We start from the raw sequence: 20,709 nt of genomic DNA on the forward strand, positions 1-20,709 counted from the left end.
CTAAAAGCAGAAGACTACTTACATTAGCACCAAAAAAATATAAATACATACATGTAAATCTAACAACATAAGTATAAGATCTCTATAAAGAAAACTACAAAACTCTGGTGAGAGAAATCAAAGTAGAACTAAATAAATGGAGAGAGAGTCCATGTTCATGGATACAAAGAGCCAATATTGTCAAAATGTGAGTTCTTTCCAACTTGACCTACAGATCCAGTGCAATCCCAATCATTGTGGGATAGTGAATATCCACAAGTCACATTGTGGATATTCTTTCACAAACTAGTTCTAAAATTTGTGTGGAGAAGCAAAGGATCCAGAATAGACAATGCAATATTGAAAAAGAAGAACAAAATCAGAGGACTGCCAGTACCTGACTTCAAAACTTACTATAACCCTACAGTAATCAGACAGCGGTATTGGTGAAAGAATAGACAAAGAGATCAAGGGAAAAATACAGATCTAGAATCTAGAAACATCTTTCACAAAAATTAACTTGAAATGTATCATAGCTCTTAGTGTACAACCCCAAACTATAAAACTTCTAGAAGGTAATGTAAGAGAAAATCTAGGTGACTTAACTTTAGCAACTCATTTTTAAATATGACCAAAGCATGATCCATGAAAGAGAAAAATGGATAAGTTGAACTTCATTCAAATTAAAAACTTCTGCTCTGCAAAAGACACTGCTAAGAGAATGAAAAGATGAGCCACAGACTAGGAGAAAATACTTGAAAGACACATATCTGACATCTGACAATCTTACAGTACCAATACCACAGATGGGGTAGTTTATAAACAGAAATCTATTTCTCACAATTCTGGGAGTTGGGAAATCCAAGATCAAAGCGTCAGCAGATTTGGTGCCTGTTCTCTGGTTCACAGTCAGGCATCTTATCGCTGTATTCCCACATTGCTGAAGGAGCAAGGGAGTTCTGAGGTCTCTTTCATAAGGACATTAATCCCATTCATGGGTGCTCCATCCTTATGATTTAAATCACCTCCCAAAGGCCTTACCTTCTAATACTATTATGTTGGGGATTAGGTTTTCAATTTATGAATTTTAGGGGAACATAAACATTCAGTCTATAGAATCTGATAAAAGATTGGTATTCAAAATAGACATAGAACACTTACATTTCAACATTAAGAAAAACACCCAATTAAAAAGTGCAAAAGAGCTGAACACATATGAAATATGCTCAGCATCAGGTCATCAAAGAATTACAAATTAAAATAATGAGAGAGATACAACTATACACCTTTAGACTGGCCAAAATACAAAACACCAAAGGCTGGTGGGGATGCAGAACAACAGGAAGTATTTTATTCATTGATGGTGGGATTGGTAGATACTTCAGAAGATGTTTACAATTTCCTACAAAGCTAAAACATTCTTACCATATGATCCAGAAATTGCATTCCTCGGTGTTTACCCAAATGAGTTGAAAACTTTTATATACATGAAAACCTGGGGATGCCTGGGTGGCTCAGTTGGTTAAGCAGCTGCCTTTAGCTCAGGTCATGATCCCAGCGTCCTGGGATCGAGTCCCACATCGGGCTCCTTGCCCAGCAGGGAGCCTGCTTCTCCCTCTGCCTCTGCCTGCCATTCTGTCTGCCTGTGCTCGCTCTCTCCCTCTCTCTCTCTGATAAATAAATAAAATCTTTAAAAAAAAAAAAAAGAAAAGAAAACCTGCACATCAATGTTGATAGCATCTTTATTCATAATTGCCAAAAACTGGAACCAACAATATTTCCTTCAAGAGATGAATGGATAACCAAACTGTGGTACAACGAGATAATGGAATATTCATCACTGCTAAAAAGAAATGAGCTACCAAGCAATGAAATGACACAGAGGAGCCTTAAATATATATTTAAGTTAAGCGAAAGAAGCCAATATGAAAAGGTTATATACTGTATCATTTTAACTATATGACAGCATCGAATAACTGTCAAAACTGTAGATAGAGTAAAAAAAGCAGTGGTTGCCAGGGTTTTGGAGAAGGGAGCACAGAGGGAAAGAGGCGAATAGGTAGAGCACACGTGATTTTTAGGGCAAGGAAAGTATTTTACATAATACTGTAATGGTGAATACATGGCATGCATTTGTCAAAATCCATAGAACTGTACAACACAAAAAGTGAACCCTAATGTAAACTACAGACTTTAGTGAGTAATGTGTCAATATTTCTTCACCAACTGTAATAAATGTACCACACTAACACAAGATGTTAATAATGGGAAAAACAAGAGGAGTGGTAGTAATACAGAAACTCTCTCTGTACTTCTGGCCAGTTTTTCTCTACACCTAAAACTGCTTTAAAAATAAAGTGTATTATTTTTAAAAAACAATAGGAGATCAGGGGGAAAAAAGGAAAAAATTAAAGCTTTCCTCAAGAGACAAGAAAAGTGGGGATCCTGTGATCAAGGCTCGGAGGTCACCAGGTCCTACTGGCCGGAGAGCCAGAGAAGAGGTTTGCTCTAGGCAGAGGCTTAGAGACGGTATGTTAGAAGCAGCAAAGTTGAATCCAAAGGATGGACTCAAGAATTTCAAAGTGGTTTTCAAACCCGTTTGCTTATTAGAATCATCTGGGGGTTTTTAACACTCCCAAAGCCAAGGCTGGACTCCAGACCAAGTAAATCAGATTTCTGGGGAATGGGCCCAGGTATCAGTGTTTTAATAGGTCCCCAGGTGATTCCACATGCAGACTAATTTGAGAACACCGACTTAGGGGTAGCCTTCCATGTGTTGACTTAACTGAAGGGACAATATTGGTTCAGTGGGTCCAGTTGACGACAGAGTAGATAAACCTGGGATGCAAGGTTAGTGGGCAAGTAAAAACAATACTTACCTATTTAATGTAGGGAACACAGTCCTCCCAAACAAGTCTATGGGATGTTGTCTTACCTATCTGGGGTTCCCCATTGTTTTTTGGGCCTAGAAAGATCTTGGATTCTCTTCCTAGAAAATAAACTAACAAATACCAACTGATTAATTCAGAGAGAATGCTTTAAATATGATTATATCAGACAACTCCCACTCAAACAAATCCCATCTTGTGGAGGGGGGGGGGGAGGAAACCCAGAGCCCTATTTGATGTGATCTGAAGAGTAATGAAAGTTCAAAGTATTCAAAAATATTGTGGACCCCAAATTCTCACTCCTGAAGTCATGATAAATATGCAATAAAACTAAGAGTTTATTGTCTCCAGAAGACCTCAGATAAAATGCACATTTCATGGGAAGAATTCTCAATTCCCAAACTAAGTTAATTTGTAAATGGCCTGACGGCACTGGATTCTGAGGAGATTGCATAGATAAGTTTCAGACAGAGTATTTGGCTTTGGGAAAGCTATGAAATAGGCAAAATATGCTTTGAGTACCACTCAACCCCCTTTTCTTCCCTACTCTGCTCCTTTGAACCTTCCCTGTTTGTTCCAGGGGGGAAAAAAAAGAAATACACACACACACACCTATATGTGTTCCTCCACATTTCCAAGCCTCCCTTCAGTTGCTTATTTTCTTTATTATCACATAATGTATTATTTGCTTCAGGGGTACAGCTCTGTGAATCATCAGTCTTACACAACTCACAGCACTCACCATAGCAAGTACCTTCCCCAACGTCCACAACAGTTGTTTAATTTTTTATTTTTATTATTTGTTTGTTTTAGAGAAGGGGGAGGGGCAGATGGAAAGGGAGAGAGAGAATCTAAGCAGACTCCATGCGCAGTGTGGAGCCCTCCATGGGGCTTGGGCTCACGACCCTGGGATCATGACCTGAGCTGAAATCAAGAGTCAGAAGCTTAACCAACTGAGCCACCTAGGCAGCCCTCCCTTGTTTAGAGCCATGTGCATAGTTACATCCAACTTCAGCAGAAGTGTGGAGTATCAATTCCAGGGCAAGCTAAGAGCTTAGGAGCTAGTGTGCCTCCCCTTCTCCCTCTTCCCCTGTTGCAGTGACTCTGGAAGCCATATATTCAAGATGGCATAGCTAATAGAAGAGCCCAGCCATCTGACACTGGACTGCGACATGAGGGAGAAATAAACTTTTACTGCATTAAGTCATTACTGCATTAAGAGCCTAGCATCTTGTTACCTCAGCATTGCTTGCTATTGTGTTTTGTAGAATTGCTGAATTCCCTGTTTGTATTCATGATCTAATAATTTTCCTTCCCTCTTCTTTCTGGCTTCATTACTATCCATGATTTTATCTCCTATATCACCTACTGATACATGAGATACCAGTTTTTCCCATCCAGGTTAGGATTGCATCCAGTCATTTCTGCATCTTAATGAAAGCATTTTTTTATTTCGGCCTGACAAGTTCTTAGGTCTTTTATCTCTGCACACAGGGTCCGGTGTCTTCTATACTTCTTGCAAACCCAGCTAGTATGCTTAAGCTGCTATCCTAAATTCTTGTGTAGGTATATTGCTTCTATCTGTTTGAGCAAATCTCTGGGGGAGAATTCCTCTGCCTTGTCATTTTGCCAAAATTTCTGTCTTTTGCATGTTGTGGAAGATGGCATCTGCCCATTCTCTCATCTGCAGGTAGGGGGAACTCATGGCTGCTCAGGAGGCCCTCACAGAAGAGTGAATAATCTCCCCTCCTGTGTCCCAGGTTTCCGTCAGGTCCTTGTCCTCAACCTGTCTGGTCCCGGGCTGCTGGCATATCCAGCGCCATAGTTCTGTGTTTTATCTCTGGCCTCTGGCAGGGATTCAAAACCCCCAATCTTAAAAGACCCAGAAAGTGCAGACCTGCTCCCCTCCCCCAGAGAATAACCGCGCCATACGGGCACCATTCAGTCCCAGAAAAGCAGTTGCAGGGCCACACAGGTGCGTGAAGCATATGGTGAATGAAACGCAGTGAAGAGTTGTGACCAGGTATCTGCCCTCTGTGCACACCTCTGTGCACGCCTGTTCCCGGACGTGGAACAGCCACTCAGTGGCGCCCAGCGGATATTTTGTCCTTGCAGAGGCAATATGCCCTCTTCCAAATGTACTGTGGGAAGGAGAACATTCTCTCCCAGTGTAACTCAGAGGATCCCCGCACCATGATGCCTTGTGCAAACCCTACGAGCTGCTCTCTCTTCCCCTCTCCGAGAAAAGGGCTCCCTTCCCTCCGCAGCCCTGTGGCTTTTCTCTCCTCCAGTTCATGGCTCCGAACCAAGCAACTGCCACATTCTCTCTCTCTAATTGTGCGGACTGTTTTCTTAATCCTTAGCTCCATTTCCTAGATGTTCAAAATGATATGTTGATCTGGCTGTGTTCAAGGGATGAGGCAAGTTCAGGGTGCCCCTCCTACTCCATCCTCTTACCTCTCCTCCCAAGATTTCATTCTTTTGATGGCTGAGCAATAGTCCATTATTCCACATCTTCTTTATCTACTCATCAGTCAATGGACATTTGGGTTCTCTCCATGACTTGGCTATTGTTAATAATGCTGCAGTAAACAACATCAGGCGACGTGTATCCCTTTGAATCAGCATTTTTGCATCCTTTGGGTAAATACCAAGTAGGGCAATTGCTGGACCATAGGGTAGCTCTATCTTTAACTTTTTGAGGAACTTCCAAACTGTTCTCCAGAGTGGCTGCACAAGTTTGTATTCCCATCAACAGTGTAGAAGGGATTCCCTTTTCCCTGCATCCTTGCCAACATCTGTTTTCTGTGTTGTTGATTTTAATCATTCTGACAGGTGTGAAGTGATATCTCATTGTAGTTTTTGTTTTTAAGATTTCATTTATTTATTTGACAAAGACAGTCAGAGAGGGAACACAAGCAGGGGATGGGGTTAGTGGGAGAGGGCAAAGGAGGCTCCCCATTGAGCAAGAAGCCCAATGCGGGGCTTGATCCCAAGACCCTGGGATCATGACCTGAGTGGAAGGCAGCTGTTTAATGACTGAGCCACCCAGGAGTCCCTCTCATTGTAGTTTTGATTTATATTTCCCCAATGATGAGTGATGTTAAGCATCCTTTCACGTATCTGTTAGCCATCTGGATGTTTTCATTGGCAAAATGTCGGTTTATGTTTTCTGTCCATTTTTTAACTAGGTTATTTGCTTTCAGAGTGTTGAATTTGATAAGTTCTTTTTTTTTTAAGATTTTTATTTATTTATTTGACAGAGAGAGATCACAAGTAGGCAGAGAGGCAGGCAGAGAGAGAGAGAGGAGGAAGCAGGCTCCCTGCTGAGCAGTGCCCTATGCGGGACTCAATCCCAAACCCTGAGATCATGACCTGAGCTGAAGGCAGTGGCTTAACCCACTGAGCCACCCAGGCGCCCTGATAAGTTCTTTATAAATTTTGGATACGAACCCTTCATCAGATATGTCATTTGCAAGTATATCCTCCCATTCCAAAGGTTGCCTTTTAGTTTTGTTGATTGTTTCCTTTGCTGCGCAGAAGCTTTTTCTCTTGACAAAGTCGCAATAGTTCATTTTGCTTTTGTTTTCCTTGACTCAGAAGACATATTTATTTAGTAAGAAATTGCTAAAGCCAGTGTCAAGGAGGTTACTGCTTGTGTTTTCCTCTAGGATTTTGATGGTTTTCTGTCCCACAGTTAAGCCTTTAATCCATTTTGAATTTATTTCTGTGTATGGTGTTAAGGAAGCGGTCCAGTTTCATTCTTCTGCATGTGGCTGTCCAATTTTCCCAAAACTCTTTAGTGAAGAGACTTTTTTCCACTGGACATTCTTTCCTGTTTTGTTGAAGCTTAGTTGACCATATAATTGTGGTTCTCTATTCTGTTCTCTATTCTGTTCCATTGATCTATGTGTCTGCTTTTGTGCCAGCACCATACTGTCTTGATCATTACAGCTTTGCGATAGAGCTTGAAGTCTGGAATTGTGATGCCTCCACCTTGGTTTTTCTTTATCAAGACTGCGTTGGTGATCTGGAGGCTTTTGTGGTTCCACACAAATTTTAGGATTGTTTGTTCTAGCTCTGTGAAAAATGCTGGTAGTATTTTGATAGGGATTGCATTAAATGTATAGATTGTTTTGGGTAGTATAAACATTTTAACAATATTTGTTCTTCCAATCCTTGAGTATGAATTTTTTTTTCATTTCTTTGAGTCATCTTCAATTTCTTTCATAAGTGTTTCATAGTTTTTGGAGTACAGATCTTTCACCTGTTTGGTTACGTTTATTCCTAGGTATCTTATGGTTTTTAATGCAGTTGTAAATGGGATTGATTCCCTGGTTTCTCTTTCTGTTGTTTCATTATTGGTATATAGAAATGCAACAGATTTCTGTACATTGATTTTATATCGTATGACTTTGCTGAATTCATGTATTAATTCTAGCAATTTTTTGGTGGAGTCTTTTGGGTTTTCTCCATAGAGTATCAAATCATCTGCAAATAGTCAAAGTTTTATTTCTTCCTTGAGAAGGATTTGGATGCCTTCTCTTTTTGTTGTCTGCTCGTTAAGGCTAGGACTTCCAGTACCATGTTAAATAGCAGTGGTGAGAATGGACATCCATCCCTGTCTTGCTCCTGACTATAGAGGAAAAGCTCTGTTTTTCCCCATTGAGGAGATATTAGCTGTGGGCTTTCTGTATATGGCCTTTATGATGTTGAGGTATGTTCCCTCTATCCCTACTCTATTGAGGGTTTTTTATCAAGAATGGGTGCTGCATTTCGTCAAATGCTTTTTCTGCATCTACTGAGAGGATTATATGCTTCTTATTCCTTCTTTTATTAATATGGTGTATCACATTGATTGATTTGTGAATACTGAACCCCATATGGTTTTATATATTCCTGCAGCCCAGAAATAAACCCCACTTGATCATGGTGAATGATTCTTTTACTGTACTGTTAGATTTCATTTGCTACTGAAGAAAGTAAGTCATCACATTTTTGTTGAGAATTTTTACATCTACATTCTTCAGGGATATTGGCCCTACTTCTTTTTCAGTGGGGTCTTTGTATTAAAATAAGCACTGGCCATGGTGTCCGGTAGGATTCAGGCCTGACACAGTGTGGGCAGATCCTTATGTGAAAGACATGGTCTCCCTAACTAAATGGTGACTAATGCCTCAAGAAGATCCTTTTAGGGGCACCTGGGTGGCTCAGCAGGTTAAAGCCTTTGCCTTTGGCTCAGGTCAGGATTCCAGGGTCCTGGGATCAAGCCCCACATCAGGTTCTCTGCTTACCAGGGAGTCTGCTTCCTCCTCTCTCTCTGCCTGCCTCTCTGTCTACTTGTGATCTCTGTCAAATAAATAAATAAAATCTTTAAAAAAGAAGCTCCTTTTAGAAGAGTGGGAGGAGGCAAGGCAGATTAAATCTTTAAATCAGATTATCTATTTCCATGTTCCTCTGTCTAATTCATTTGTGCTGCTTCAGCCTTTAAGTTATAAAACAACAGGAGGCCAGAATGGTCAGTCTCATCTATAAATGAAAATAACTATGTCCATCTCAAAGGGTTGCTTGCCTAGCAACTTCTAACCATGAAGTATTTAATAAATGTTAGTTACTTTTTCCTTTCCCTCCCACGACATCTAGTATGACATCTTGTCTAAAGTCAACGCTCAGCAAATGCTAATTGATTTAAATTAAATTGGTACTTAGTGGCTTAAAATACAAACTTAGGGGCACCTGGGTGGCTCAGTCAGACAGCAAGTCAGTATCTGACTCTTGGTTTCAGCTCAGGTCATGATCTCATGGGTCAAGAGACAGAGCCCTGCATCAGGTTCCATGCTTTGGGAAATCTGCTTCAAGATTCTCTCCCTTTGCACCTCCCCACACACGTGCAAGCATTCGCAAAGGCACGCGCTCTCTCTAAAATAAATAAATCTTTAAAAAATAAAGAAAATATAAACTTAGTTTAAGTGCTTATAAGGGAAAATCATGGAACCGTCACTAAACCTTTATCACTTGAATAGGTTTCTAGACAAAAGACAGGTTTAAAGTTAGTAAGAATGGTACCTCACCTCCATGCTCTTTTTTCCCTAATGTCCAATACTCTGGACTCCTCTAATTTTCCCCCTTTGCTATTGAAGTTAACCTATTTGCTTTTTGTCCCTCAGGACTCTGCTGCTTAATTCATGAGTTCCCAGTCCAAAGTTCTCAAATCCTTAAGGGACCTATGAGGATAATAATGGGGGTCCACAACCTTTAGAATAATTCAAAAGGTCAAGTGGCATCCTACACCACCCACAGTCAGGTTGTAGAGGCTACCCCAAATACCCAGTTTGTTTCTGAACTATATCATCTCCATGTTACTTCATGCTATTGGAGGGTCTGATTATATGTACATCCGCCCTTAATTTTTAAAAAAATAATAAATGTGGCTTGTTTTGTAAACAACAACAACAAAATCTTTCAAAACACGAGATTGTGGTTGTTAAGTAGAGAAAAACAAAATATTTTTTGGTGGTAAAACATTTGTGATCAGCTATGTAACTGATATAATGCAACCCCCAAGTCATTCCTGTTAATATCTAGAAACAAGGAAGATACTGTCAATTGGAGGGAAATAAAAATCTACATTCTTATTCAGCAGCAGAAGGGCTTCATCAAGTCAGCCGGGCATGAGCCAACTTTCCAGGGAGGAGGGCTAGGTGGAGGAAAAAGAAAGCCAGAGTTGCAAACGAAACATCTTATGTACCTTAATCTTAGAATACAAGTGAGCTTCTGGCTTCTGTCATCACTTCCAACCCAAGGTTTCTCTCACTACCTTTTTTCACTAGCTAAATAAAGTTTTTTTAAATGTATTGTTTTATAGATCAATGACAGTTGCCTCATTTATTCCTATTGACATGTTAACGGAGTTGTGACTTCAACTGGAAATAATCTCATTAACATTTGCTAATTCCTAGTGGAGGTCTGCCTATCACCTATCCTCTTCTTTCACTTCTTGTGGGTTTTGTCAGCACAAATCCACCCTGTCTCTTCATCTTAACACAGTTTCCCCCTTCTTTCATGCCATCACTACCTCACAATGTGTAGTCAGGGTTGTGGACGGAAACAAAAGAATGTGGTTGAAGGGTTTTCACTATTGAAAGTTGGGGGTTGGTTTTTTTTTTTTTTAATGAGGATTACATTGCTGTCCCATGTCTTCATTGGTTATTAGTCTCCTATAATTTTCCAATAGCTCAGAAAGTTTTTGAAATCCTTACCTTTAGTGCAGAACAATAATATACCTTTATGTAGCAGTAGTTATGGAAATGATTGCAGGTCAAAACTTTTGGGGTAATACAAACAAGTCTCTCAGTCAAATGCTCTTTTACATTTAACTATGTTGTTTATTTGGTTTTTTGTTTTGTTTTTGTTTTTTTTGTTTGTTTGTTTTAAGATTCTATTTATTTATGTGACAGACAGAGATCACAAGTAGGCAGAGAGGCAGGCAGAGAGAGAGGAGGAAGCAGGCTCCCCACTGAGCAGAGAGCCCGATGTGGGGCTCCATCCCAGGACCCTGAGATCATGACCTGAGCTGAAGGCAGAGGCTTTAACCCACTGAGCCACCCAGGTGCCCCTACATTTAACTATGTTTTTTATATTCAGAAAATATTTTCTTCCATAAAAATCAGGCACAGCATATTCCGTTAACAAGATTCTTTTTTTTTTTTTTTAACAAGATTCTTTTTAGACGACAGGAATAAATAATAAAGATAGCATAGTTTTCTCATAGAATCAAGCCAAATTAACCACCCAAATAAAACACTTTCTTCACAGTCTTTTTTTTAAGTATAATACTTATCAGGTATAAACTATTTCATTGTCTAGTTAGGAGAGTTTGCTCACCCAGAATACATTTATTTGCAGTAGTGTGGTATTTTAAGTGGGTACTTGGTAATATTTGGTAAATGTTAGTTCTACCTGCTCTTCTAATTCAGCTACCAAACAACCTTGAGAAAGTGACATAATTTATCTGAATTTCATTTTCCCTCAGTAAAATCTAGCTGGTTATATCTGCCCTATGAACTGAGGATTCTTGTGAGAAAAATGAAAATTTTTTAACTGCAAAGTATTACATAAAGATAAGGTGGTACTATTTACTTCCTGAAAGCGCTGAGGAGGAAAAACAAACTAGAAAGCATAGCAAATAAACCCCCAAAACTCTAGGGGTGTCTGGGTGGCTCAGTAAGCTGATCATCAGATTTTTGGTTTTGGCTCAGGTCATGAGATCAAGACTCAAATAGGGCACTGAGCTCAGCAGGGAGTCTGCTGCTCCCTCTACCATTACCCACCCTTGCCCAAGCTTCCACTCTCTCGCTCTCAAATAAATAAATCTTTAAAAGAAAGAGAGAGAGAGCTCTCCTTATCTCAAGGATGGGGGGGGGATCCAAAAACTCTAAATAATAATTGTAAATGTTAAATAACAACAACAAATATGAATGGTTTAATCCATTTTTTCAAAGAACAGATACAAATGAAATTATCATTATCATCTAGATGAGCCATTGATATTAATCTTTGGTATTTCTCTTTAATGATTCTACTCTGTTACTTCTTCTAACTCCATTCTTAGCCAAACAAAGAGTAAGCACCAGTTTTCAGGAGGCATCTGTTTTGTGTACTATACTTACATGCTTTCTTTTTTCTATAGTGAGCACTTTCTCAAAATTTCATTAGCTACTGTACTTGAAATAGAGACAAGGGGAGATGGAGATACAATGACATGGAGCTTCACACAATCTGTGACATGAGATTGTCAATGCAGCATCTCAAGTCCCTTAAAGGTTTAGACCCAGCATGTGACATACACCTAGGATTTAGCAAACCTGTAAAACACTGAGTGAATCTGAGGAGAGCTCTCCTGCATCTCAATCTTCTTTCCCCATCTCACGTCTTAATCAGTTTATCTCTCATTTCCTTTTTACACAGGAACTGTCATGAAAAAATGGCCTAATGACGAAGAAAAAGTACAGGAACCCCTCAGATAGGCTTTTCCTTCAGATGCCCCAGATGGAGTATGCCCCATCAGCTAGCTAGTTGGGGAGACTACTACTATCCCTACAGTCTTACCGTTTTCTTGCAATGCCACAGACACCAGGTTCTACAAAAAGAAAAGTAAAAGCAAACATTAGATTTGATAAGAACAGAGAGATGATAAAGACAGCATCACAAATCAATAAAAAAGAGACTGTGAAAAGTACCTAGGGGAATGGCTAAGTTAAATATGTCACACCATGTACCAAAATAAATCACAGGTTAATCAAGGAGTTAATTTTTTTTTAATTGAACTGGAGCTAAAATAAGAGAATATCTACTTAATCACTAGATTTTAATCCGAGTTAAAGGTGACAAGAGAATACAGGAATAATATAAATAAAAATATTTAAAACTTAAAACTTTTATGTGCCAAAAAGTAAAACCTGAAGAGGAAATGAAAATATCTGGCAGCACATATGACAAAGGCTTAAACTGAGATTATAAAAGTATAGAGGAATAAGAAAAACACCGAGGTATGTGTCAAAACTTGAATGGACAAAGGACAGAAATTAAATTCATATATGAAGACATAAACACGCATATAAAGACATACAAATAAAAGTTCACTCTTGCTTGTAATTAAAACAATGTAAGTAAAGAATGAGATTTTTTTAAACTATAAAATTAGCAAAAAAAAAAAAGTTTTGCAGAGGATAATGAAACTAGATGGGTAAGATGAGATGAGTACTCTTGTACTGCTGTGGAAACCTAAACTAGTATACTTTATGAAAAATGATTTGGAAGTATAAGTCAGCAAGGCTGACATCCTTAATGTAATTCTACTTGTAGAAATGTACTCTAAAGGGGCACCTGGGGGGCTCAGTCAGTTAAACGTCTGCCTTTGGCTCAGGTTATAATCCCAGGGTCCTGGGATCCAGCCCCACATCGGGTATCCTGCTCAGCAGGGAACATACTTCTCTCCCTCCCTCTGCCTCTCCCCCAGCTTGTACCTCTCTCTTTCTCTCAAACAAATAAAATAAAATCTTTAAAAAAATTATTCCAAGCAAAGCAAAAAATCGATGCACAAAAATGTTCATTGTGGTATCAGTGGAAAATTGGATACATCTTAAGTGTCTAAAACAGAATAAATGGTTAAGAAAATTAAAAATCATGGTTCAGGGGCACCTGGATGACTCAGTTGGTTGAATGTCTGACTTCAGCTCAGGTCATGATCTCAGGTCCCTAGATCCAGCCCTGCATTGGGCTTGCCACTCAGCAGGAAGTCTGCTTCTCCCTCTCCCTCTGCCCCTACCCTTGCTCATACTCTCTCTTTCTCTGTCAAATAAATAAATAAAAATCTTTAAAAGAAATCATGTTCCCTGGTTGGCTCAGTTGGTCAGGTGTCTGACTCTTGATCTTGGCTGGTCTTGATTTCAAGGTCATGAGTTCAGGCCCCACACTGGGGCTCAGCATCGAGCCCACTTAAAAAAAAAAAAATCAGGGGGGGAGGAGTCAAGATGGCGGAGAAGTAGCAAGCTGAGACTGCTTCAGCTAGCCGGAGATCAACTAGATAGCTTATCTAAAGATTGCAAACACCTGAAAATCCATCGGCAGATCGAAGAGAAGAAGAACAGCAATTCTGGAAACAGAAAAACAACCACTTTCTGAAAGGTAGGACCGGCAGAGAAGTGAATCCAAAGCGACGGGAAGATAGACCCCGGGGGGAGGGGCCGGCTCCCGGCAAGCGGCGGAGCAACCGCGCACAAAATCAGGACTTTTAAAAGTCTGTTCCGCGGAGGGACATCGCTCCAGAGGCTAAACCGGAGCGAAGCCCACGCGGGGTCAGCGTGGCCTCAGGTCCCGCAGGGTCACAGAAGGATCGGGGGTGTCTGAGTGTCGCAGAGCTTGCGGGTATTGGAACGGGAAAGCCGGCTACAGAGACAGAGCCGACAGTAAGCTCGCAGCTCCGTGTTACCTTGAACCGGTCGCAGGCTCGGTGAGCTCGGAGCGCGGCCGGAGGTCAGGCAGACGGGAGTAACTGGGCGCTGTTCTCTGAGGGCGCACTGAGGAGTGGGGCCCTGGGCTCTCGGCTCCTCCGGGCCGGAGACCAGGAGGCCGCCATTTGTATTCCCGTCCTCTGGAACTCTACGGAAAGCACTCAGGGAACAAAAGCTCCTGAAAGCAAACCCGAGCGGATTACTCACCCCGGCCCCGGGTAAGGGCGGTGTAATTCCGCCTGGGGCAAAGACACTTGAAAATCACTACAACAGGCCCCTCCCCCAGAAGATCAACAAGAAATCCAGCCGAGACCAAGCTCACCTACCAAGGAGTGCGGTTTCAATACCAAGGAGAGCAGCAGAATTCCAGAGGAGGAGAAAGCCAAGCACGGAACTCATGGCTTTTTTCCTGTGATTTTTTTTAGTCTTGCAGTTAATTTAATTTTTTCTTTTTCATTTTTTTTTTTTTTTTCTCGCCTTCGGGTAAAATTTTTTTTTTTTTTTTAACTGTTACCTTTTTCTTTTTTAACGATTTTTTACTAGTTTATCTAATATATATATATATTTTTTTACATTTTTCTTAGGTGTTTTCTTTTTTAAAAAAAAAAAAATTCTTTTCTTTTTTTTTTTTTTTTTTTTTTTTCTTTTTTCTTTTTTCTTTCTTCCTTTTTGAACCTCTTTTTATCCCCTTTCTCCCCACTCACGATTTTGGATCTCTTCTAATTTGGCTAAAGCATATTTTCCTGGGGTTGTTGCCACCCTTTTAGTATTTTACTTGCCCCTTCATTTACTCTTATCTGGACAAAATGACAAGACGTAAAAATTCACCACAAAAAAAAGAACAAGAGGCAGTACCGAAGGCTAGGGACCTAATCAATACAGACATCGGTAATATGTCAGATCTAGAGTTCAGAATGACAATTCTCAAGGTTCTAGCCGGGCTCGAAAAAGGCATGGAAGATATTAGAGAAACCCTCTCGAGAGATATAAAAGCCCTTTCTGGAGAAATAAAAGAACTAAAATCTAACCAAGTTGAAATCAAAAAAGCTATTAATGAGGTGCAATCAAAAATGGAGGCTCTCACTGCTAGGATAAATGAGGCAGAAGAAAGAATTAGTGATATAGAAGACCAAATGACAGAGAATAAAGAAGCTGATCAAAAGAGGGACAAACAGCTACTGGACCACGAGGGGAGAATTCGAGAAATAAGTGACACCATAAGACGAAACAACATTAGAATAATTGGGATTCCAGAAGAAGAAGAAAGTGAGAGGGGAGCAGAAGGTATACTGGAGAGAATTATTGGGGAGAATTTCCCCAATATGGCAAAGGGAACAAGAATCAAAATTCAGGAGGTTCAGAGAATGCCCCTCAAAATAAATAAGAATAGGCCCACACCCCGTCACCTAATAGTAAAATTTACAAGTCTCAATGACAAAGAGAAAATCCTGAAAGCAGCCCGGGAAAAGAAGTCTGTAACATACAATGGTAAAAATATTAGATTGGCAGCTGACTTATCCACAGAGACCTGGCAGGCCAGAAAGAGCTGGCATGATATTTTCAGAGCACTAAACGAGAAAAACATGCAGCCAAGAATACTATATCCAGCTAGGCTATCATTGAAAATAGAAGGAGAGATTAAAAGCTTCCAGGACAAACAACAACTGAAAGAATTTGCAAATACCAAACCAGCTCTACAGGAAATATTGAAAGGGGTCCTCTAAGCAAAGAGAGAGCCTACAAGTGGTAGATCAGAAAGGAACAGAGACCATATACAGTAACAGTCACCTTACAGGCAATACAATGGCACTAAATTCATATCTCTCAATAGTTACCCTGAATGTGAATGGGCTAAATGCCCCTGTCAAAAGACACAGGGTATCAGAATGGATAAAAAAACAAAACCCATCTATATGTTGCCTCCAAGAAACACATTTTAAGCCCGAAGATACCTCCAGATTTAAAGTGAGGGGGTGGAAAAGAATTTACCATGCTAATGGACATCAGAAGAAAGCAGGAGTGGCAATCCTTATATCAGATCAATTAGATTTTAAGCCAAAGACTGTAATAAGAGATGAGGAAGGACACTATATCATACTCAAAGGGTCTGTCCAACAAGAAGATTTAACAATTTTAAATATCTATGCCCCCAACGTGGGAGCAGCCAACTATATAAACCAATTAATAACAAAATCAAAGAAACACATAAACAACAATACAATAATAGTAGGGGACTTTAATATTCCCCTCACTGAAATGGACAGGTCATCCAAGCAAAAGATCAGCAAGGAAATAAAGGCCTTAAATGACACACTGGACCAGATGGACATCACAGATATATTCAGAATATTTCATCCCAAAGCAACAGAATACACATTCTTCTCTAGTGCACATGGTACATTCTCCAGAATAGATCACATCCTCGGTCCTAAATCAGGACTCAACCGGTATCAAAAGATTGGGATCATTCCCTGCATATTTTCAGACCACAATGCTCTAAAGCTAGAACTCAACCACAAAAGGAAGTTTGGAAAGAACCCAAATACATGGAGACTAAAGAGTATCCTTCTAAAGAATGAATGGGTCAACCGGGAAATTAAAGAAGAATTGAAAAAAATCATGGAAACAAATGATAATGAAAATACAACGGTTCAAAATCTGTGGGACACAACAAAGGCAGTCCTGAGAGGAAAATATATAGCGGTACAAGCCTTTCTCAAGAAACAAGAAAGGTCTCAGGTACACAACCTAACCCTACACCTAAAGGAGCTGGAGAAGGAACAAGAAAGAAACCCTAAGCCCAGCAGGAGAAGAGAAATCATAAAGATCAGAGCAGAAATCAATGAAATAGAAACCAAAAAAACAATAGAACAAATCAACGAAACTAGGAGCTGGTTCTTTGAAAGAATTAATAAAATTGATAAACCCCTGGCCCGACTTATCAAAAAGAAAAGAGAAAGGACCCAAATAAATAAAATCATGAATGAAAGAGGAGAGATCACAACTAACACCAAGGAAATACAAACTATTATAAGAACATACTATGAGCAACTCTACGGCAATAAATTTGACAATCTGGAAGAAATGGATGCATTCCTAGAAACATATAAACTACCACAACTGAACCATGAAGAAATAGAAAGCCTGAACAGACCCATAACCAGTAAGGAGATTGAAACAGTCATTAAAAATCTCCAAACAAACAAAAGCCCAGGGCCAGACGGCTTCCCGGGGGAATTCTACCAAACATTTAAAGAAGAACTAATTCCTATTCTCCTGAAACTGTTCCAAAAAATAGAAATGGAAGGAAAACTTCCAAACTCATTTTATGAGGCCAGCATCACCTTGATCCCAAAACCAGACAAGGATCCCACCAAAAAAGAGAGCTATAGACCGATATCCTTGATGAACACAGATGCGAAAATACTCAACAAAATACTAGCCAATCGGATTCAACAGTACATTAAAAAGATTATTCACCACGACCAAGTGGGATTTATTCCAGGGCTGCAAGGTTGGTTCAACATCCGCAAATCAGTCAATGTGATACAACACATCAATAAAAGTAAGAACAAGAACCATATGATACTCTCAATAGATGCTGAAAAAGCATTTGACAAAGTACAACATCCCTTCCTGATCAAAACTCTTCAAAGTGTAGGGATAGAGGGCACATACCTCAATATCATCAAAGCCATCTATGAAAAACCCACCGCAAATATCATTCTCAATGGAGAAAAACTGAAAGCTTTTCCGCTAAGGTCAGGAACACGGCAGGGATGTCCATTATCACCACTGCTATTCAACATCGTACTAGAGGTCCTAGCCTCAGCAATCAGACAACAAAAGGAAATTAAAGGCATCCAAATCGGCAAAGAAGAAGTCAAATTATCACTCTTCGCAGATGATATGATACTATATGTGGAAAACCCAAAAGACTCCACTCCAAAACTGCTAGAACTTATACAGGAATTCAGTAAAGTGTCAGGATATAAAATCAATGCACAGAAATCAGTTGCATTTCTCTACACCAACAGCAAGACAGAAGAAAGAGATATTAAGGAGTCAATCCCATTTACAATTGCATCCAAAACCATAAGATACCTAGGAATAAACCTAACCAAAGAGACACAGAATCTATACTCAGAAAACTATAAAGTACTCATGAAAGAAATTGAGGAAGACACAAAGAAATGGAAAAATGTTCCATGCTCCTGGATTGGAAGAATAAATATTGTGAAAATGTCTATGCTACCTAAAGCAATCTACACATTTAATGCAATTCCTATCAAAGTACCATCCATCTTTTTCAAAGAAATGGAACAAATAATTCTAAAATTTATATGGAACCAGAAAAGACCTCGAATAGCCAAAGGGATATTGAAAAAGAAAGCCAACGTTGGTGGCATCACAATTCCGGACTTCAAGCTCTATTACAAAGCTGTCATCATCAAGACAGCATGGTACTGGCACAAAAACAGACACATAGATCAATGGAACAGAATAGAGAGCCCAGAAATAGACCCTCAACTCTATGGTCAACTAATCTTCGACAAAGCAGGAAAGAATGTCCAATGGAAAAAAGACAGCCTTTTCAATAAATGGTGCTGGGAAAATTGGACAGCCACATGCAGAAAAATGAAATTGGACCATTTCCTTACACCACACACAAAAATAGACTCAAAATGGATGAAGGACCTCAATGTACGAAAGGAATCCATCAAAATCCTTGAGGAGAACACGGGCAGCAACCTCTTCGACCTCTGCCGCAGCAACATCTTCCTAGGAACAACGCAAAAGGCAAGGGAAGCAAGGGAAAAAATGAACTACTGGGATTTCATCAAGATCAAAAGCTTTTGCACAGCAAAGGAAACAGTTAACAAAATCAAAAGACAACTGACAGAATGGGAGAAGATATTTGCAAACGACATATCAGATAAAGGACTAGTGTCCAGAATCTATAAAGAACTTAGCAAACTCAACACCCAAAGAACAAATAATCCAATCAAGAAATGGGCAGAAGACATGAACAGACATTTCTGCAAAGAAGACATCCAGATGGCCAACAGACACATGAAAAAGTGCTCCATATCACTTGGCATCAGGGAAATACAAATCAAAACCACAATGAGATATCACCTCACACCAGTCAGAATGGCTAAAATCAACAAGTCAGGAAATGACAGATGCTGGCGAGGATGCGGAGAAAGGGGAACCCTCCTACACTGTTGGTGGGAATGCAAGCTGGTGCAGCCACTCTGGAAAACAGCATGGAGGTTCCTCAAAATGTTGAAAATAGAACTGCCCTATGACCCAGCAATTGCACTATTGGGTATTTACCCTAAAGATTCAAATGTAGTGATCCAAAGGGGCACATGCACCCGAATGTTTATAGCAGCAATGTCCACAATAGCCAAACTATGGAAAGAACCTAGATGTCCATCAACAGATGAATGGATCAAGAAGATGTGGTATATATACACAATGGAATACTATGCAGCCATCAAAAGAAATGAAATCTTGCCATTTGCAACAACATGGATGGAACTAGAGCGTATCATGCTTAGCGAAATAAGTCAAGCAGAGAAAGACAACTATCATATGATCTCCCTGATATGAGGAAGTGGTGATGCAACATGGAGGCTTAAGTGGGTAGAAGAATAAATGAAACAAGATGGGATTGGGAGGGAGACAAACCATAAGTGACTCTTAATCTCACAAAACAAACTGAGGGTTGCCGGGGGGAGGGGGTTGGGGAGAAGGGGGTGGGATTATGGACATTGGGGAGGGTATGTGATTTGGTGAGTGCTGTGAAGTGTGTAAACCTGGTGATTCACAGACCTGGGGATAAAAATATATGTATATAAAAAATATATGTTTATAAAAAATAAAAAATAAAAAATAAAAAAAAAAAAAAAAAAAAAAAAATCATGTTTAGTTTTTTGCTAAATGTGGGAGAACATAGATCATACGGGCCAAGTTATGTAAAGGCCTATTATAATAGGCCTCATAAGGACAGCTCGTTCCAGTTTTTTTTTGGGGGGGGAATTTTTAATCACATCTGAGAGTTCTGAAGTACCACTGCCTACCCTCTGAAGTATTTTAGGTAAAGGAAAGTGGGTGTGCTCTGGCATCAGACAGGCACAGCTCAAGCCCCAGTTCTGGTACTGAGCCATACAAACTTTGGCAAACTGCTTAACTTCCCTGAGACCCAGTTTCCCTTTGTAGATAGGAAGATAACGGGTATGTCTGTATAAAGATTAGTGACATATATGTGAAGTACCCTGCATATCGTAGATGAGTGGTGATCCGAATCATTAGTGACAACTTCAGAGTGTCAATGTGGGAGCACTGCAGGAAACACAGCAACCCAGTAGTGACTGGGTTTCTACTATGCGCAGCATGATGCCAGTGTTGAGAGAACAAAAGTGAGTAAGATAAGTTCACCTCTCAAGGAGTTTACAGCATAGTAGTAGATAGGTTACAAACTTTAAAAAGATGGAATTTTTGAATTGGGATGTTTTCTATTACTCTACTTTTTAAAAAAGATCTATCTATTTATTTTAGAGAGGGGAGCACAGACAAGTGGGCGGAGGGCCAAGGGAGAGGGAGACAGACAGAGAGAAGCAGACTCCCCACTGAGCATGGAGCATGATGCAGAGCCCTGTCTAAAGACCCTAAGACCAGCACCTGGACTGGAATCAAGAGTCAGATGCCCAACTGACTGAGCCACCCAGGCGCCCCATCTATTATTCTACCTTTTAAGGCTCAGCTGACTCAGACCTAAGGAAAAGGGGAGAATGGTCTACAAATACTCCCCTAGTGTCCAG

The 20,709-nt window shown here is 39.9% G+C and overlaps 1 protein-coding gene across 2 annotated transcripts in view; it reads right to left on the reverse strand.

Moving 5' to 3' along the window:
• The window catches only part of SPMAP2L (sperm microtubule associated protein 2 like), a 58,352-nt gene that overhangs the window by 25,774 nt on the left and 11,869 nt on the right, over nucleotides 1-20,709 (reverse strand). For both annotated transcript variants that reach the window (XM_059160603.1, XM_059160593.1), the window contains exons 2-3: nucleotides 11,976-12,006; nucleotides 2,915-2,980 (exon numbers count right to left, since the gene is read on the reverse strand). In XM_059160603.1, the coding sequence (XP_059016586.1) occupies nucleotides 2,915-2,980; nucleotides 11,976-12,006 (97 nt within the window). The remainder of the gene's footprint in view (nucleotides 1-2,914; nucleotides 2,981-11,975; nucleotides 12,007-20,709) is intronic.

The sequence above is a fragment of the Mustela lutreola genome, chromosome 1 (genome assembly GCF_030435805.1).
Source record: "Mustela lutreola isolate mMusLut2 chromosome 1, mMusLut2.pri, whole genome shotgun sequence".
Classification (NCBI taxonomy): Eukaryota; Metazoa; Chordata; class Mammalia; order Carnivora; family Mustelidae; genus Mustela; species Mustela lutreola.